Source organism: Natator depressus, chromosome 4 (assembly GCF_965152275.1).
Source record: "Natator depressus isolate rNatDep1 chromosome 4, rNatDep2.hap1, whole genome shotgun sequence".
NCBI classification, from domain to species: Eukaryota; Metazoa; Chordata; order Testudines; family Cheloniidae; genus Natator; species Natator depressus.
This window is the reverse complement of record NC_134237.1, coordinates 69,442,911-69,464,036: the sequence shown is the minus strand read 5'-3', so window position 1 is coordinate 69,464,036 and position 21,126 is coordinate 69,442,911. Positions and strand designations below refer to the sequence as shown.

General features: G+C 42.2%; 1 protein-coding gene across 8 annotated transcripts in view; it reads left to right on the top strand.

The window, feature by feature from the left end:
* NEK1 (NIMA related kinase 1) overlaps positions 1-21,126 on the top strand; it is a 133,094-nt gene that overhangs the window by 52,592 nt on the left and 59,376 nt on the right. For 6 of the 8 annotated variants that reach the window (XM_074951133.1, XM_074951136.1, XM_074951131.1 and 3 more), the window contains 3 exons: positions 853-1,031; positions 1,112-1,243; positions 18,187-18,289. In XM_074951133.1, the coding sequence (XP_074807234.1) occupies positions 853-1,031; positions 1,112-1,243; positions 18,187-18,289 (414 nt within the window). The remainder of the gene's footprint in view (positions 1-852; positions 1,032-1,111; positions 1,244-18,186; positions 18,290-21,126) is intronic. The other 2 variants (XM_074951132.1, XM_074951137.1) reach the window with 1 other exon arrangement.

Genomic DNA, 21,126 nt, shown 5'->3' with positions numbered 1-21,126 from the left:
CAAATCTTTTAAGTAATTTAGAAACTGATAATTTCGTCAGTGAAATACTAGTGTTTTATAGATCTGTCAGTAGAAATTCACTGTAGAAATGTTATATTGGTGTGATGTTTTTCATTAGGGAGATATCCCCATGTATTGCAAAGAAATATTGAAAACTGCTGCCAGTTTCACACATGATCTGCAACTTTAAAGCTACTCATGTGTATTCTTTGTAGCAAGAACTCCAAAGGTGTCTTTATAACTGGCATATTAATTGTAATATAAGTGGAGCCTTTTTGTCTAATAACTGCAGGAAAGAATTCATGTCATTCTGGGATTCCAGTGATTCCAGTTACTTTATCCACAATAAAATAACTGTTGCGTGTCACAGACACCAAACTTTCAGAATATGCACACGGTTAAACCAAAAGTGAAGACTGTAATGAAAAACAGGGTTTATTTTAAGAAAAAGGCATATGAGAGGTGCTAATTTTTACCTTTCTTTTACTTTTATAATGATAGCACTGTCCCTCTTTTCTTGATGATTCAGTTCCTTCACTGTGATAAATGACTTAGTCTTTGGTGTAGTTTATCTATTTTGAAATGGGATGATTTCCTTTTATAGTAGAGGGTCAGCAGTACTGTTATGTGATAGATATAGCACATATAATTTAACTGCTGACAGAGGATAATAAAATATTAATGTTACTTGAGTGTAAGTTTAAATCCTCCTACTCTGTGTTAAAACAGGTACATTTTGGGTATATTAAACTTCAGGAAGAAATACTGATTTGTTGTTGTTTTATTAAGAGTAGTGGACACTGCCAGGGCTTATTAGGACAAGGGTATGAGAGTTATTTCTTTAATTCCCAGGCACCGTTTTTTGGCGGTGGAGGAGGTGTTGGGCCTTCCCCTGTGCCTGCCAGAGGACAGTATGAACACTACCATGCTATCTTTGACCAGATGCAACAGCAAAAGGAAAATATTAAAGTAGGTGAGGAGAGAGAAACCAGATGGAGAGCAGAAATACGAAGTCGGGAAGCTGTTGAAAGGTATGACTACCTTCCATTAGAGTTGCATGTGCTCTGCTTTGATGAAAGTAATGAAAGTTACTGTACATATTTATCTACAGAGGAGTTCCACCTGGAGTACGTCCAGGATTTCCTAATGGGCCTGATGGTCATCACCATTTACCAGATGCTGATGCAATTAGGAAAAAAATCAAAAGATTGAAGGAGGTGTCTAAACAAGCCAATGCAAACAGGTTGGACTGTGATAATCTGTGAATGCATCCCTACGTGTTAGATTTTTGTCCTATGTTGTGTTTAGCTTAATCCTAGACACTTTTAAAAACCATCTTTATTCATTGAAGCTGTTTTGTCTGTTCATGTGTTGGTTTCTCACAGAATGCATAACCCTTTTAGAACCATTGGTGCCTTAGGTCCCACTGAAGATGGCCCGTATGTTTATGTATCTTATCTTGCAGCCGATTCTACCGTTTCTTCCAGTGCTTATGGGTGAAATCATTAGTAAATCTAGCTACTATATATGCTGACAGTTTGTTCCGGTAAACTCAAGTTGTTAATGGTTGTTAAAAAATTAGTCTGGTAACTAATTACTAGCAGCCTTTAAGAGTGCTGTGCTTTTGGTTTAAAGACCCAAAATATAAACTACTAATGAAATGACAGCCTGGACTAACCCATAAGCCTCTTATTCATTTTTTTTTTTAAGTAGTCCATAGTTCTCTACCAGCTGTCCTGGGGCATTCCCTCCTTTTCCCAACTCTTCCTGTTACCTGACCTGTTTGATTCTGTAGTGTGGAAGTCTTACAAAACTCACCACTAGCCTGCTTCCACTACTGTATTTCCAGTTGTTCTGCTTAAAGCATGTTGCTCAGGAGGAGACTTTGGCGGAGCAGGCTGGGGATGAGAGTAGCTTTCCAACACTGCTGACCAGAAATGGGAAGACCGGGTAATATAGCTAAAAAGAGGGTATGTCATTGTATGGTAACAATGTTGTTGAATTGTGGAAGAGTGCTGCCATTACTACTAAAATTGTGTGGTTTTTTTTTTCTTCAATTAGTGTAAACATTTTTAAACAAATGCCCACTCCCAAGTTGAGCTTCTTTTATGCTACCCTTCTTTTTTCTAGGAGATCTGCTTGGTATGACCTCAAAGGCTATGTCTATACCACTCAGTTGTGACAGTGTCTTTTTAGCAAGAACAGTGCTCAGGCATAGTTCATTAACCTAGTTTCCCTTGCCAAAGTAGACAGGGCGAAATCCTCTCCCACATCTTTACCTAAACAGCTGCTGCAGGGAGGAAGGGCTGAAAAATATGTCCCCAAGAACCTAATTCCCACCCAGAGATAAAACTGAGGGGTAGCAACAGGTGGGGATAGGAGGAATACCAGGGCAAAGATTGGGCTGGAGAACGAGTCAATCTTTAGATAACTAATTTTACTGTATTGTATTGAAAAATATGTGATTACCTAACTCAAACTATCATCATCCATATGTCTAAGGGGACAAAGTTAAGCTTGCACATGCAGTCTTAACTTTGCCTTTCTGGCTTTTCAGTCCTAAAATTTGTAACATTAATATCATATTATAAAATCTCTGTTTAATGAAGTCATTTACCATTTTGTGTATTAGCACATAATCACTATCTCTGAATTGTGGAAGACAGCTAAGACTGTTGTTGTACTGTGACTGCATATGTTCTTCCAGGCCATCTGGCACACTATCTTCATCCTTGATGACTGGAAGAAGGGTGCTATTCTGCGTCTGTTCAAAAAGAATAATAAGGTTGAAAAGAGCAACTACAGCAGGTGTTCTCAAACGGGGGTCGGGACCCCTTGGTGGTCATAAGGCTATTACGTGGGGCGTCATGAGCTCTCAGCCTCCACCCCAAACCCCGCTTTGCCTCCAGTATTTATAATGGTGTTAAATATATATAAACGTGTTTTTAATTTATAAGGGGGGGTCGCACTCAGAAGCTTGCTATGTGAAAGGGGTCACCAGTAAACAGTTCGAGAACTACTGAACTAGAGAAAGATTATGCTGTTTACCTTCCCTGGGACGAACTTTACTTCTGTCTTAATGTCTCAAATCAACAATGCACTTCATGGCAAGTGCTGGGATACTCAGTGCAGCTTTAGATCTGGGTGTTCCTTTGTTGACCAGATCTTTACTTTGATGCAGTGCTTTGAGAAGATGGTTGAATTTACTAAATTCTGTGCAACATTTTATATAGACTTTAGTCAGGCCTTTGATTCATTGCACTGAGCAAGTTTGTGGGATATGATGAGGTGACTTGGTGTCCCTTGGAAGATCATGCCATTGAGGGAAGAAGCCTATAAGGGAATGGAAATCTGCCTTTGAGTCAGTAGCAGATAGGTGGCATGGTTTTCTATCTCCACTGGAGTCTGGCAAGCCTGCGTTCTGTCACCATCGTTCAATATCTGCAGTGACTGATATACTCCTGGGGCAGTTCCGTGCCAAAAAACTAAAAATTCTAGACACAATATTTTTAAATTCTTCAAAATTCCACATTTTTTATTTTGTCAAAAGAACACTATATAGTCAGGCCAGTTTCAATTATTTTTGTAATTTATTTCAAAATACGTCTCACCAACTATGTCTGTAACAATACAGATACAAAAAATTTTCCCCAGCAGTAGAGTTAAAGAAATCCGTTTCTCTGCCCCGCCCCCTCCGCCTCAGACCAGCAGAGGGGCCTGACACCGTATCCCTCCCTCTCCAGAGCCCAACTGTGGGTTCCCCCCAGCCCAGACATCCTTACCCCCTAAAGTCCAGCTGCAGAGTCATCTCCCCCGCCCAGACACTCACATGCACCCCTTATACCCCAGAGTTCAGCTGTGGGCCCCCACCCAGCCCAGACACTTGCATCCTCTCCCCACCAAAGGCCAGCCATGCCCCCCACCCAGTGCCCAGTCATGGGGGCCTCCCCAAGGCCAGACACCCGCACCCCCTAACCTCCAAAGCCGAAGGAACCAGAGGGAGAAGCAGCCTGATGCTGCATCCCGGACTTGTGTGGAGTTTCCTGCATGCTGCCTCCTTCCTTCAGGGGATGCTGAGAACTGCAGCTTCTGGGAACCCTCCAGCTCCTCCTCCTCCTCCCCACGAGCAAGCAGCCTCCAGCTCCAGTTTACACCCAGCTCTGTATTAACCTGCCCAGATAGGACATCAAGTATGTAGCAAGTGTCAGATATTTGGGCAGCATCATTGCAGGTGCTGGAGGGTGCTTGAAAGACAGATGTGGTTCTTCTTTGAGAGCTAGTCCATATCCATATTAGTTGAATGTATATCCAGTGCAAGCACATAGAAGAAATTTCTAGTCAGCTGTATCTAATGGGATGATGCATGTGCCCTTCCCTTCCTTGTACACTTCGTGAAGGTGTAAAGGGTGGAACTTTCCTGTGAGAGACAGTTCATTCTCTACCACTGGTGGTATTTGTTGGAACTACTCCCTCCAACAATTTTTTTCCTACAGCAATTTTTGCAGTAGTTAGTTACCTCTTCAGGATGCCTTAGAGGAAGAAGAGCCCTCTTCTTTGGTCGCTGGTGATGTTGCCTACTATGGCTGACCATGGAAAATCCCTGGGCTTTAAGAACTGCTCATCCTGTGAGGTTTCTGTTCTGCCTCGGTGAGGGGCATGTTGCGGATCGCTGTGAAATTTGTAGGTCCTTCTCAAAGCAGACGCAGTACTCGAGAGAGGCACGCCAGAGGGTGTTCGTTATGGAGCAGTGATGACCCTGGACTCCAAGTGTCTAGGCTTTTGAAGTCCAGAGGGCTTCAACTTCTGCCCTGGCATCTGCCTAAGACTTTCCCAAGCTGATGCCTTCTTCATCCAGAAAGCATAGAGACAAGTTGTATGTCTTCTAAGGAGAAGAGATGAAAATTACCCTCTCCAGATCTGACTGCAAGGCCTCAGACCACCAGCCTGTTGGTCATTAAATGTGCTTCAAAACTTAAAAAATGTTCCTTGAGCATTGGAGCTTGTACTAGCAGAACAGAACCACACATACTAGAAGCTCTGGCAACTGTGTCCGTGGTCATTTTAGTGTCCTTGGTACCAAGGCGTCGGAGTGGCCACCATGGTACTGGGCAGAAGCTCTACTCTGGTACCAGCCAGGCATATCCTCACCTAAGACTACTTTGCTAGGCCTGGTACCACTATACCTTTTAGAACTGTACCCTCCTCTGATTCCACTAAGGTTCCTGGATTCAGTAACCTTGTTGCCCCCATCTTTGGGCCAAGTGCCCCCTATGACTATGGGAGGAGCACCCCCTTTTTCAAGAAGTGGTTCCCTCTTGTCTTTTGACTTACAGGGAAGTTGCCAGTCCTCTCCAGGCAGGTGTTGGGGCTCTGCAGTATCAGTTAAACTGATCTTGTTTTTCTTGGTGAATCTATGGCTGTTGCCAAAACCCAGTACTGATCTAGCCTCATACCAGGACTATTGGTGCCAACCTCTATGGAAAGGTCTCTACCTGTCAACATCAGCCCTTCTTCCAGTACACAACGCTCAAAGCCCAGGGATGCAGACAGTGGCCCTTGAGAAAGAAATCTGCGGGGGAGAGGGGGCAACCTCTTTATTACAACTCCCAGAATGGCACTGACCGGGTAGCATAGTTGACTTGGTGCTTGGGGGCAGCATATCTGTTATTCTATGTTCTTTACCCTCTCTTCCTTTTGGCAACTGTCTGTCTTGCTTTCAACAGACCTGATCCAACATCTCCTCCAGATGGTTGTGTTTTGGATGTGGTCCAGAAAGGCTGTGCTATCCAGTTCCTTCCTGACCCTCTTCAGGGAGCCCTCCCGCAGGACTCTGCTTCAACATGAAGCATAGCCCCTTCTGGGTCTGGGTGTGATAGAAGTTCCCCCTCACTGCAGGGGAAGGGCATTCTAGTCAAGGTATTTCTTTACTCCCAAGAAGTCAGGGTGTTCTGTCTGATTCTAGATGTCAGAGCTTTCAATACTTTTATGAAGCTCAAGTTGGTCTCCCTTAGATCCATCATTCCCTTTCTGGTCCAGAAGGACAAGTAGTTTCTCTTGACCTCAAGGATACAGACTTCCACATGATTCCCCCAGTACATAAGTGTTTTCTGAGGTATGTGTTGAACAACAAACATTACCAATATTGGGATCTGCCCTTCATGCTTTTAACAGCACCTTGTGTTTTCACGAAGTGCCTTGCAGAGGTCGCAGCTCACTTGACAAGGGTGGGCATTCAGATGTTCCCATACTTGGTTGAGTGGCTCGTCAGGGGCCACATGCAGTCTCAAGTTTGGACCCACATTGTGTCCATCCTACACTTGTTCACTTGTCTAGACCTCTTTGGGAACAAAATGAAGCTTATATTTAAATCCTGCTTGATAAATAGAATTCATTGGGACTGTATTCAACACAGGTCTTGTGACTGCCAACCTGCAACATGACAGATTTCATATAAAATACTATATCTGCTCCCACCTGCAGTCCCCACCCCCTCACATGGGTAACGATTTGCCTCAGGCTTTTGGTCTCGTAGCAGCATATGTATTTGTTATCCTATACACTGGGCTCTGCTTCTGGCCACTTGCAGCACGACTATCCTTGGCTTTCTGGCCAAGAAGATGCCAACCAGTCAAGGTTATCCTAGTTCAGAGCAACTGAAAGTCTATTCCCCCTGGGTCATACAGCCATCACCTCTGTTGGGCAGAGTCCTGCATCTTCCTCCCTTGTGACGGGGGTATTTCCAGATTGAACAGTTCCCTGACTACGCTGTTGTTCTCCAAATGATAGACTGTCTAAGTAGGCCTGATTTGCTTCTGTCGGAGATGGTAAACTATGTAATGCCAACAGTTAAGTTACCACACAGTTCTTTCTATGCAAGCACTTGTCCTCTTAAGATAAAATCATTACAGAGAAAACATATTAAAAACAATAAATGCATGCTAATAAACTTACCAGAAATCGCCCCCTCCCCCAACTACAACCAGGGCTTTGTTTTGTGATTAGTCCTTCAAACCTCACTGAGATTTTTTTTTTTTTCTGTAGCTACAAGTTCATCACAGATTCAGCTCAAAACAAGCACCCAAATGGGCCAAAGATCTATCCCTTCCCTGATTGGTGCCTCCCTTGGATCACAGGTCCTGTCCATGTGCTGGATCAGAAAGAAGACCCTGGTCAGTTTTAATTCAGGGTATTGTCTGCTGGCCCATGAAGAATCCAGTTTAAACCAGCATATGCGAGCCTCTCTACAAATGGTAGCCCTCTGGAGGTGTTAAAATCGATTGAATTTGCCTAACCACACCCACCTTTATTAGTTCCTGGAGGGCTGTCGTCCCTCTCCCCCTGGAAATATGTACAGTCCCTCAATAGTACATAAACACTTAGCATTTTTAATACAATGAATTCCTAAAGTACTTAAATTCAGCAAGGTTTATTCAAGATATTTGTCACAGCATCTCCCCTTGTCAGTCCTTCAGTCACTGGACTGGGGGAAGGACCAGTGCAACATTTGCAAGAGTTTTCTTTACAGCCCCATTTCACCCTCAAGGAGTATCATAACTGTTGCCTCCTTGCTTGGATGTGGGACTCAAATGGGGAACTTTAAAACTCAGGGCCTGTGGTCCATACAGAAAGGGCCCTGCACGTTGGTGTTCTAGAACTCATGACTATACCCACAGCATGCACAACCTTCTTTCCGGACATTTGGTGCCGATCTGTATTGGTGATGTCTGACAACATGGCAGCTGTCTTACTTATGCCAAGAGGCCATTTAACTCTGGGTTTTTGTCACACAACATTACTTTGTCAGCCATCTCCCAGGAGTGGACAACATGAGGGCAGACGGCCTGAGCAGGCATTTCTGTGACAACCACAAGTAGTTGTGCCACCCGAGGGTCCTTCAGGACACTTTTAACCTTCTGGGGGACTCCCCCACAAGGACCTCTTTGCGAAACCAGAACAAGTGTCCCAGCTTTTTTTTGGATGCCTTTCTCCTCTCTTGAATAGAGGGCCTAAATACGTTTCCTCCCATCCCCCTGCTTCCCAGTGTTCTGCAGAAGATCAAGCAAGAGAAAACCAGGGTAATCCTCATAGCCTTGTTGTGGCCGAGGCAAATGACCTTTTGCACCCAAACATGAGTGCTCTCCACCTGGTAGCATGGATGCTGGCTGGCTGACACTAGTGGAGTTGGTCTGCTCACCAGGACATTTAGAAAATCCCTATTAATAGCAGGAGAACTTCCACTAGGTCCATGTACTTCTTTAGATTTACAAATGGAGCTTTACAGCATCAGTCTTCCCCTCTGCATACTGGAATACAATAGATTCTGGACTATTTCCTGCACTTGAACTCTGGTCACTTGCTAAGCTCACTACAGATTCACTTGGTGGCCATCTCTGCAATTTACTCACCTGTGACCAATTTTCTTTCATCCTCTGGCAAACAGTTTACTGAAGAGCATCTTGAGGCTATTCTCACTTGTCAGAAATCCAGCCCCAACTTGGGATCTTAACTTTTTCCTTTTGAAGCTGGTGGATATCCCCTTCCACCCTGTGGTTACATGCCCTTTACCCTTTCTTTCTATGAAATTGGCCTTCCTCTTGACAATCACGTCTGCTAGAAGTTGGAGAATGCAAACCCAGATAGCAGAGCCATTTTATACTATAAATCTTATACTATCATTCATAATGACAGTCTCTGAGACAAAAAGAAAAGGAGTACTTGTGGCACCTTAGAGACTAACCAATTTATTTGAGCATAAGCTTTCGTGAGCTACAGCTCACTTCATCGGATGCATACTGTGGAAAGTGTAGAAGATCTTACTATATACACACACAAAAATCATGAAAAAATACCTCCTCCCACCCCACTCTCCTGCTGGTAATAGCTTATCTAAAGTGATCACTCTCCTTACAATGTGTATGATAATCAAGTTGGGCCATTTCCAGCACAAATCCAGGTTTTCTCACCCCCCCCCCCCCCCACACAAACTCACTCTCCTGCTGGTAATAGCTTATCCAAAGTGACCACTCTCCTTACATTGTGTATGATAATCAAGGTGGGCCATTTCCAGCACAAATCCAGGGTTTAACAAGAACATCTGGCGGGGGGGTAGGAAAAAACAAGGGGAAATAGGCTACCTTGCATAATGACTAAGCCACTCCCAGTCTCTTTTCAAGCCTACGTTAATTGTATCCAATTTGCAAACGAATTCCAATTCAGCAGTTTCTCGCTGGAGTCTGGATTTGAAGTTTTTTTTTGTTGTAAAATAGCGACTTTCATGTCTGTAATCGCGTGACCAGAGAGATTGAAGTGTTCTTCGACTGGTTTATGAATGTTATAATTCTTGACATCTGATTTTGTGTCCATTTACTCTTTTACGTAGAGACTGTCCAGTTTGACCAATGTACATGGCAGAGGGGCATTGCTGGCACATGATGGCATATATCACATGGGTGGATGTGCAGGTGAACGAGCCTCTGATAGCGTGGCTGATGTTATTAGGCCCTGTGATGGTGTCCCCTGAATAGATATGTGGGCACAGTTGGCAACGGGCTTTGTTGCAAGGATAGGTTCCTGGGTTAGTGGTTCTATTGTGTGGTATGTGGTTGCTGGTGAGTATTTGCCTCAGGTTGGGGGGCTGTCTGTAGGCAAGGACTGACCTGTCTCCCAAGATTTGTGAGAGTGTTGGGTCATCCTTCAGGATAGGTTGTAGATCCTTAATAATGTGTTGGAGGGGTTTTAGTTGGGGGCTGAAGGTGACGGCTAGTGGCGTTCTGTTATTTTCTTCGTTAGGCCTGTCTTGTAGTAGGTGACTTCTGGGAACTCTTCTGGCTCTATCAATCTGTTTCTTCACTTCCGCAGATGGGTATTGTAGTTGTAAGAATGCTTGATAGAGATCTTGTAGGTGTTTGTCTCTGTCTGAGGGGTTGGAGCAAATGCGGTTGTATCGCAGAGCTTGGCTGTAGACGATGGATCGTGTGGTGTGGTCAGGGTGAAAGCTGGAGGCATGTAGGTAGGAATAGCGGTCAGTAGGTTTCCGGTAGAGGGTGGTGTTTATGTGACCATCGTTTATTAGCACTGTAGTGTCCAGGAAGTGGATCTCTTGTGTGGACTGGTCCAGGCTGAGGTTGATGGTGGGATGGAAATTGTTGAAATCATGTTGGAATTCCTCAAGGGCTTCTTTTCCATGGGTCCAGATGATGAAGATGTCATCAATATAGCGCAAGTAGAGTAGGGGCGTTAGGGGACGAGAGCTGAGGAAGCCTTGTTCTAAATCGGCCATAAAAATATTGGCATACTGTGGGGTCATGCGGGTACCCATAGCAGTGCCGCTGATCTGAAGGTATATGTTGTCCCCAAATGTAAAATAGTTGTGGGTAAGGACAAAGTCACAAAGTTCAGCCACCAGGTTAGCCGTGACATTATCAGGGATAGTGTTCTTGATGGCTTGTAGTCCATCTTTGTGTGGAATGTTGGTGTAGAGGGCTTCTACATCCATAGTGGCCAGGATGGTGTTATCAGGAAGATCACCGATGGATTGTAGTTTCCTCAGGAAGTCAGTGGTGTCTCGAAGGTAGCTGGGAGTGCTGGTAGCATAGGGCCTGAGGAGGGAGTCTACATAGCCAGACAATCCTGCTGTCAGGGTGCCAATGCCTGAGATGATGGGGCGCCCAGGATTTCCAGGTTTATATATATAGTGTATATAATAAGATCTTCTACACTTTCCACAGTATGCATCCGATGAAGTGAGCTGTAGCTCACGAAAGCTTATGCTCAAATAAATTGGTTAGTCTCTAAGGTGCCACAAGTACTCCTTTTCTTTTTGCGAATACAGACTAACACGGCTGTTACTCTGAAACGAGTCTCTGAGACCACATCCCAGATTTCTTCCCAGAATTGGTGTCTGAATTCCACACTAATGAAATCATTCAGTTACTTGTATTCTTTCCCAGGTGTCATGCTGGTAGAGCAGAGCAAAGATTGTGTACTCTAGATGTATGTAGAGCCATTTTATTATATCAGGACAGAACAAAATGTTTCTGGAAGTCACCCAGGCTCATTCTTTCTTACACGGGGAGTGTCAAAGGACAAGCCATTTCTACGTGGAGAATATTTAGTTGGATTGTCCAGTGCATTAGATCATGTTACCAACCAGTGGACTAGCAGTCACCTGACAAGCTGCATGCCCACTCCACCAGGGCACAGTCCACATCTCTAGGGAACCTTCTTTGAGGCTGATAGGCCAGGTGCCAGCGCATGTCGTAGTCTCGGGACAATTCACTTGTATGTGAACATCAAAGAAGTGTTTAGTGTGCATTCAAACTAATTCATTCGTATGTTAATAGAAATGAAAGGAGATGTTGATTGTATTGTTTTCATCTGCCTATATCATGTAGTTTTTGCTATTACATTATTTCTACATTTAATTAAATAACTCTAGATCAAAGGAGTGTTAATGTAGAGTGTATTCAGGTGTTAGAATCGAAGTGAAACATGGGCATTGAGCAAGGCTGAAGAACACCAGATCGATGTTTGCAGTTCTTCTTGTTTTCATCAGCTGCTTTGTATCAAGTGGCAGGAGGAGATCAAAAATAAAGCCGAACCCAACAACTTCCTCCACTAGCACTGGTTTGGTTCCAGCAGCTTTCTTGTATGGACGTTTTATTAGATAGTGCAACACAGCTGAATTTCAAAGCATATGTATCAGAGTGCCACTGCATGGCCAGCAACCATGTTGGGCATCAGGAGTTTCGGTGTCACAGTAAGCTTTCCAATGTACTGCCAAGATCACCTACTGCACTTTTGCCAGAGATTGAACTGGGTGGTGCTTGATCTGGAAAGAGGCCATTTCCTTTTGGGATTTGCCATGATGATGATGATGATGATGATAATGACATTCACTGTTTTGGTTACTGTTTCCTATGCAGTAACTTGAGCCTTTGATGTAGTTAATGTTTTTCCTGCTACACCCAGTAAGTGGGCATCTAGTCAGCTACATCTGCCACCATCGGACTTAATTTCTTCGATTCCCCCTCCCCATTTCCCTCCCTCCCTCTCTCCCTCCCTCTCCCCAGGCCATGTCTAGGCTAGGAAAATGGATTGTATTTTTAAAAATGCTGGTTAAAACATGTTAGCTAACATATTTTAACCAGCATTTTTAAACACTAGTGTGAATATGACCAGCCAAAATATTTTAAAGGTTTAAACCCTGTCTACACTAGTGCTTAAAAACATGTCCATTAAACATCGCATGTTAACTAATATGGTTTCAAACGTTACCTGTTTTTTCAAGTCTAGGTTGAGCCATAAAGATTTAAAGAAATTAAGGCCAACCAGGGTGGGGAAAGAATAGGGTTGAATATGATTTCTTCTAGATCTCACCTTTTCAGAGTGTTTTTCATTTATAAATTGGATCATCTTTGGACTTAAACCATGATATTATCGTCAGAAATGTGTGAAATACTCAATGTATTACCTATAAGCATTACACTATTTAACTTAGTAATAGTTCCCTTGTGTGTGATGGTTTCAACTAAAGGTGAACTGCAAGGGTATGAGAGTAGGATGGTTGGTTAAAGCAAGAAACTAGCTAAAAGAACAACAGTAGTTCAGTTGTATTTATTTTTAAATTAGTTCATGCACATATCTGAGTGACTGAAAAACCTTATGTAGTTTAACAGAGCCTTTCACTAGATCTTAAAACTATTGTCTTTGTATAATGTATTCCATTCCTGTACCACACATTGTGGATGTAAATGATTACAAATTCATATTACTAGTGATATTTGAGTGAACCTTTCTGCTTGTCAAATATAGATATTTGTATGCAATATATGATTATAAACAAGCTTCTTCTGCAAAAAGAACAGGAGTACTTGTGGCCCCTTAGAGACTAACAAATTTATTAGAGCATAAGCTTTCGTGGGCTACAGCCCACTTCATCGGATGCATAGAATGGAACATATAGTAAGCGCGCGTGCACACACACGTTACCATACAAACTGTGAGAGGCTAATTAGTTGAGCTATTATCAGCAGGAGAAAAAAACTTTTGTAGTCTGAAACCATGTAGACACTTGACAAGAAGGTGTGAGAATACTTAACTTAAGGAAATAGATTCAGTTTGCAACAGAAAAGCTTCAAAAACAAACTCCAAGGAGAAACTGCTGAGCTTGATTAATATGCAAACTAGATACCATTAACTTGGGTTTGAATAGAGACTGGAAGTGGCTGGGTCATTACACATATTGAATCTGTTTCCTTAAGTATCCTCACACCTTGTCAACTAAGTGGTTTCAGACGACAAAAGTTTTTTTCTCCTGCTGATAATAGCTCATCTTAACTAATTAGCCTCTCACAGTTTGTATGGTAACTTCCAACGTGTGTGTGTGTGTGTATATTATATGTGTGTGTGTGTTCCATTCTATGCATCCGATGAAGTGGACTATAGCCCATGAAAGCTTATGCTCTAATAAATTTGTTAGTCTCTAAGGTGCCACAAGTACTCCTGTTCTTTTTGCGAATACAGACTAACACGGCTGCTACTCTCAAACTTGTCATTATGAAAGGCGCTGAATTTAGCTGTATGGAATGGAAATCCATCAACTTCATGAAAAAACTCGTACAGATACAGACAGACATCTTCCTTTCCAAATGCAAACAGATGGACATCGTACGAAAAGGACTAAAGGTAAAAAATCCATTAACATCTACTTATCACACAGACTATGCTGAGAGATTGTGCCACACACTCTCAAAGAAACTGCGAAACCACCTGATCAACATCCTCTACAGCAAACAGGGAAAGATTAAGAATGAGCTCTCAAAACTGGATACTCTCATAAAAAACCAACCTTCCACACAAACTTCCTTGTGGCTGGACTTTACAAAAACTAGACAAGCCATTTATAACAAACTTTGCTTCTCTACAAAGGAAAAAGGATACTAAACTACTACATGCCACAAGGAGCCACAACACTGGTTCCCTTAACCCATCCAACAATATTGTTAATCTTTCCAGCTGTACTCTTAGTCTGGCAGAAAAGTCTGTCCTATCTCAAGGCCTCTCCTTTTGTCCCTCCAGGCCCACGAACATGATACAGTTCTGTGGTGACCTAGAATCCTACTTTCGACGTCTCTGACTCAAAGAATATTTCCAACACACTTCTGAACAACATACTAACCCACAGAATCCTTCCTACCAAGACTACAAAAAGAAGGATTCTGTGTGGACTCCTCCTGAAGGTCGAAACAACAGACTGGACTTCTACGTAGATTGCTTCCGTTGACATGCACGGGCTGAAATTGTGGAAAAGCAAAAAGAAAAGGAGTACTAGTGGCACCTTAGAGACTAACGAATTTATTTGAGCATAAGCTTTCATGAGCTACATCTCACTTCATCGGATGCAGCATCACTTGCCCCATAACCTCAGCCATGCTGAACACAACGCCATCAACAGCCTCAGGAATAACTCTGACATCATAATCAAAAAGGCTGACAAAGGAGATGCTGTCATCATCATGAATAAGTTGGAATATGAACAAGAGGCTGCTAGGCAGCTCTCTAACTCCACATTCTACAGGCCATTATCCTCTGTTCCCACTGAGGATTACCAAAAGAAACTCTACCACTACTCAAGAAACTCCCTGAAAAGGCAGAGGAACAGATCTATGCAGACACATGCCAAGAACCCCGACCAGGGGTATTTTGTCTGCTTCCCAAGATCCATAAACCTGGGAATCCTAGACAGCCCATCATCTCAGGCATTGGCACCCTGACAGCAGGATTGTCTGGCTATGTGGACTCTCTCCTCAGGCCCTACGCTACCAGCACTCCCAGCTATCTTCAAGACACCACGGAGTTCCTGAGGAAACTACAATCCATCGGTGATCTTCCAGAAAACACTGGATGTAGAAGCCCTGGCCACTCCAGGCCACTGGATGTAGAAGCCCTCTACACCAACATTTCACACAAAGATGGACTACAAGCTATCAGAAGCAGTATCCCCGATAATGTCACGGCAAACCTGGTGGCTGACCTTTGCGGCTTTGTCCTCACCCACAACTATTTCACATTTGGGGACAATATATACCTTCAAGTCAGCGGCACTGCTATGGGTACCCGCATGACCCCACAGTATGCTAACACTTTTATGGAGGACTTATAACAAAGCTTCCTTAGCTCTCGTCCCCTAATGCCCCTACTCTACTTGCGCTATATTGATGACATCTTCATCATCTGGACCCATGGAAAAGAAGCCCTTGAGGAATTCCACCATGATTTCAACAATTTCCATCCCACCATCAACCTCAGCCTGGACCAGTCCACACAAGCGGTCTATTTCCTGGACACAACTGTGCTAATAAGCGATGGTCACATAAACACCACCCTCTACCGGAAACCTACTGACCGCTATACTTACCTACATGCCTCCAGCCTCCATCCAGGACACACCACACGATCCATTGTCTACAACCAAGCTCTACGATACAACTGCATTTGCTCCAATCCCTCAGACAGAAACAAACACCTACAAGATCTCTATCAAGCATTCTTAAAACTACAGTACCCACCTGCTCAAGTGAAGAAACAGATTGATAGAGCCAGAAGAGTACCCAGAAGTCACCTACTACAGGATAGGCCCAACAAAAAAAATAACAGAACGCCACTAGCTGTCACCTTCAGCCCCCAACTAAAACCTCTCCAACGCATCATCAAGGATCTACATCCTATCCTGAAGGACGACCCATCACTCTCACAAATCTTGGGAGACAGGCCAGTCCTTGTTTACAGACAGCCCCCCAACCTGAAGCAAATACTCACCAGCAAGCACACAACAAAAACACTAACCCAGGAACCTATCCTTGCAACAAAGCCCGATGCCACCTCTGTCCACATATTTATTCAAGTGACACCATCATAGGACCTAATCACCTTAGCCACGCCATCAGGGGCTTGTTCACCTGCACATCTACCAATGTGATATATGCCATCATGTGCTAGCAATGCCCCTCTGCCATGTACATTGGCCAAACTGGACAGTCTGTACGCTAAAGAATAAATGGACACAAATCTGACATCAGGAATCATAACATTCAAAAACCGGTAGGAGAACACTTCAAATTCTCTGGCCACTCAGTAAAAGATTTAAGGGTGGCAATTCTGCAACAGAAAAGTTTCAAAAACAGACTCCAATGAGAAACTACTGAGCTTGAATTAATATGCAAACTAGATACCATTAACTTGTGTTTGAATAGAGACTGGGAGTGGCTGGGTCATTACACATATTGAATCTACTTCCACATGTGAAGTATCCTCACACCTTCTTGTCAACTGTCTAAATGGGCCATCTTGATTATCACTACAAAAGTGTTTTTTTTTTTTTTCTCCTGCTGAAAATAGCTCATCTTAACTAATTAGCCTCTCACAGTTTGTATGGTAACTTCCAACTTATCTCTGTGTGTGTGTGTGTGTGTGTGTATATATATATATATATATGTGTATGTATATATATAAAAAATGTCTTCTTACTATATGTTCCATTCTGTGCATCCGATGAAGTGGGCTGTAGCCCACGAAAGCTTATGCTCTAATAAATTTTTTAGTCTCTAAGGTGCCACAAGTACTCCTGTTCTGTTCTTTTTGCGGATACAGACTAACACGGGTGCTACTCTGAGAGCTTCTTCTGGTTGGCTACATGTAGTTCCAGAGCCTCACAAAAAGGACATTTATTTTTAGTTAGTTTTTTTCATCATGCTTATAGCATACATTAAGTAATCTTTATGTGCACTAAAACTTCAAAAAGCCTGAACTATACCACATGGTTTTTGGTGTTCAAGATGGTTACTTTTGTAATGGAACAAGGTTTATTTTTTTCTCTGGTATTGTATGTTAATCACTTATTTGGCTGTACATGGTGCTATTGCACACTAGATATGTACTTTGATTATGTAATTTATATTCAGTCTACTTGACAGTTTTCTAGGCATGATATTACTTTGTCTTGCATCAAACAATAATGAAATTTGGGACTTATACTAACACTATTGTTTCCAATGGCATAATTTCAAGCTTGTCTGCCAACAAAGAAAACAGTGTTACAGAGGGGTGATGGAACCTGACATTTTGCAGTTTGATATTACAGCCTTAGATAGCTTAGAGGAATAAGGGAGAAATGGAAACCCAACTGGAAAACATGGTGCAACCATAATTGATTCACTTGTAAAATCCTCAGGAATAAAACCGAAATATCTTTGCATTACAACATTATTTCATTCACCTTTTTAACATTTCTAATGTGTGATAAATCACCAGATTGATACTGTACACATTATACATTTTGTCATTTTTGTCTAAATTTGTACTTTGTTCTTTTAAAAATATTTTGTTATTTTCTATATCTTAGTTTCTGGCTGCTGCCTTTGCCATCATAACCATGTTGTCTTATTTTTCGTCTTTGGAAAAGTAGTTTCCTGTTTGGGAAAACACCTGTGCTGCAAAATTTGTAATATAAGCTAACGTGATTGAGTGATATAGCATTGAGGCAGAATGTCTTTATCTCACAAATCAGTTAATCTGAAGTGAACAGTAGTTATCAAACTTTACCACAGGATAGATCACATCTTAATACGGAGATTCTCATACACCCTTTCCTTTCCCAGTTGGACTTGCATGCACCGTCTCCCATTTGCAGTTGCATAACACCCCTTGGCAACTACAGCAATTGTGCTTACACATTAAAGTATTGTATCTTTGGCTGTCTTTTAATGAAGTTTAGCAGCTGGAAATAAGGAACAATCAGTGCCAAGTGATCAGCCAGCAGTCTGCAGACCATCTTCAAGTATTCTGTGGACTGATAGTGATTCACACACCACAATTTGAGAACCTCTGGAATAACTTCATGCTTTAGTAAAAATAACCTCACTAGCCAAGTTGTAAGACCCCAATGTGTGGATGGAAAACATTGGGGGTTGTAATTGCTTTTTCAAAAGTGGGGACAAACCAAGTGAGCTTCCTGTCAACTTCCTTTTGTGAAATGTCTGTGTTTTGTTTTTGGCTGGTAAAAGGTGCTATTAGATGGTGCCTTCACAGAATGCTGACTTCTTTGTTCTCCTGTTATTGTATGTAAATACATTCATTTTGAATGTGGCATTGAGAAACTTTTAATTGGCATATGTTCCAATTACTCAGGCAAAGAGGATGGGTAGCAGCAGAAAGAGCAAAACAAGTTGAAGAATTCTGGCAACGAAAGAGGGAAGCTATGCAAAACAAAGCTCGTGCTGAAGGACATATGGTATGGGATTTGGTCTTCATATTTATTTTACTATTAATAGTTGTTATGAATATACATCGTTTTGAAAAGTGAGACATAGTGTTTCATTTTGTCAAACATTTTACATTCTGGTTTTATGATTAATAGTTGACATGTTTAAAAATGTACTTAACTTTTGCTGATTATCTTATAGTAACAGTGCATTGGTGGAGTTCTGAAAATTTTATTTTGAAATTATAAATTTAAGTAGATAAGAACTGGAAAACAATTTTTACATTGATAAGTACATTTAAAATTAATTATGTGAACTTTGTGCATTGTTCAGCAGCTTGCAGTTTACGGTAGTTTGTCCGCTGTGTCTCAGCTACATTCCCTTGATTTACAATAACCTATCTGCATATTAAGTTATTTTTAAATTAAGTACATTAAAATAATTTTTCTTTAAACGTATTATAAACACTCAACATCAAAGTTAAAATCAACAAATAGTTTTAACCTTTAATGGAGGTTAAAACTTTTGAACATTGGTACAACATGTAGATGAGTTATCTTTTTGTGTCCAACTAGTTGTTTCAATTATAAATGTAATACTACTTTGGAAAGTTTTTCACAATACTGCAGCTTCATTAAATAACTTACTGGCTTAGGATAGTCCCATTGTTCAGTTGAACGATGTATGTTTGTTTGTTTTTGTTTGTTTGTTTGTTTTTTGAATAGGCAAAGAGATTTGTGTTTTCTAACACCAGTCCACACCACAAATACAGCCAAGTCAGGGATCCTGTTACAATATTGTTGTCCTTTAGACCCAGGTGGAGCTGGTTGCGGTCTTGTTGCAGTTGGGTCAAAGGGACAACGAAGTTGTAAATGAGTCCCCTTATTCCTGTATTACTGAATCTTAGAGTACTGTTTTACTGGCCACTTCTTCATTTCAGGGCTAATTTTGCTGCCAGTGGGCAAATTCCTTATATATCTTCTCTGTTTCAATTTTGATGATTACTGCACTCCCCTTTGCTGATGTGTAAGGTAGTGAAGCATCCTTAAGAGGCTTCTGTCAGTGTCTTTGTCTTAAGGTGGCATGAAGACAGATTACACCTTTCAAAACCATAACTCAGATCAACAAGTGACCTTCATGACACACATGGTCTACATTAGTTTAGGAAAAGGCTCACTGTTCAGGGATGAGTTCAGTGTTTGATAACCATTCAGTCCTTGGCCTTGGTTGGAATTAATGTAGTATAATAGAGAAGAAATCACCAAGATTGCCTAATTAATGTGTAAAAACAACGAGGAGTCCTTGTGGCACCTTAGAGACTAACATATTTGTTTGGGCATGAGCTTTTGTGGGCTAAAACTCACTTCATCAGATGCTTGGAGTGGAACATACAGTAGGGAGGTATAAATACACAGAATATGAAAAGATGAGAGTTGCCTTACCAAGTGCGGGGGGGGGGGGGAGGTCAGTGCTAATGAGACAATTCAATTAACAGTAGGATACCAAGGGAGGAAAAATAACTTTTGCAGTGGAAATGAGTGGCCCATTTCAAAAAGTTGACTAGAAGGTGTGAGTAACAGTAGGGGGAAATGAGGTTTAGGTTTTGTAATGACCCAACCACTCCCAGTCTTTATTCAGGCCTAATGTGATGGTGTCCAGTTTCCAAATTAATTCCAGTTCTGCAGTTACACATTGGAGTCTGTTTTTGAAGAATTGCCACTTTTAGGTCTGTTATTTAGTGACCAGGGAGATTGAAGTGTTCTCATACTGGTTTTGGAATGTTATCATTCCTGATGTCAGATTTGTGTCCATTTATTCTTTAGCGTAGAGACTGTCCAGTTGGCCAGTGTACATGGCAGAGGGGCATTGCTGGCACATGATGGCATATATCACATTGGTAGATGTGCAGGTGAATGAGCCCCTGATGGTGTGGCTGATGTGGTTAGTTCCTATGATGGTGTCCCTTGAATAGATATGTGGACAGAGTTGGCACTGGGGTTTGTTGCAGGGTTTGATTCCTGGGTTGGTGTTTTTGTTGCTGGTGAGTGTTTGCTTTAGGTTGTGGGGCTGTCTGTCAGCGAGGACTGGCGTTGTCTTCCAAGGTCTGTGAGAGTGAGGGATCGTACTTCAGGATAGGTTGTAGATCCTTGATGATGCGCTGGAGAGGTTTTAGTTGGGGGCTGAAGGTGACGGCTAGTGGCTTTCTGTTACTTTCTTTGTTGGGCCTGTCTTGTAGTAGGTGACTTCTGGGTACCCTTCTGGCTCTATCAGTCTGTTTCTTCACTTCAGCAGGTGGGTACTGTAGTTTTAAGAATGGTTGACAGAGATCCTGTAGATGTGTCTCTGTCTGAGGGATTGGAGCAAATGTGGTTGTATCTTAGAGCTTGGCTGTAGACGATGGATCGTGTGGTGTGGTCTGGATGAAAGCTTGAGGCATATAAGTAAGTATAACAGTCAGTAGGTTTCTGGTATAGGGTGGTGGTTATGTGATCATTGTTTATTAGCACTGTAGTGTCTAGGAAATGGAGCGCTTGTGTGGACTGGTCCAGGCTGAGGTTGATGGTGGGATGGAAATTGTTGAAATCCATGTTGGAATTCCTCAAGGGCTTCTTTTCCATGGGTCCAGATGATGAAGATGTCATCAGTATAGAGGAAGTAGAGTGGGGCGTTAGGGGACGAGAGCTGAGGAAGTGTTGTACTAAGTCAGCCATAAATGCGAACACTGGCTTTTTAAGAGTTGGACTATGACTCTCAAATGGCTTCACATAAGATACCAAACCAGACTTCAGATAAATGTAGCAGACCTAGATTACGTTTTAGCTAAAAGTCTCGAGGCTCAGTAACTGAATTGACAGACCCCTCAACC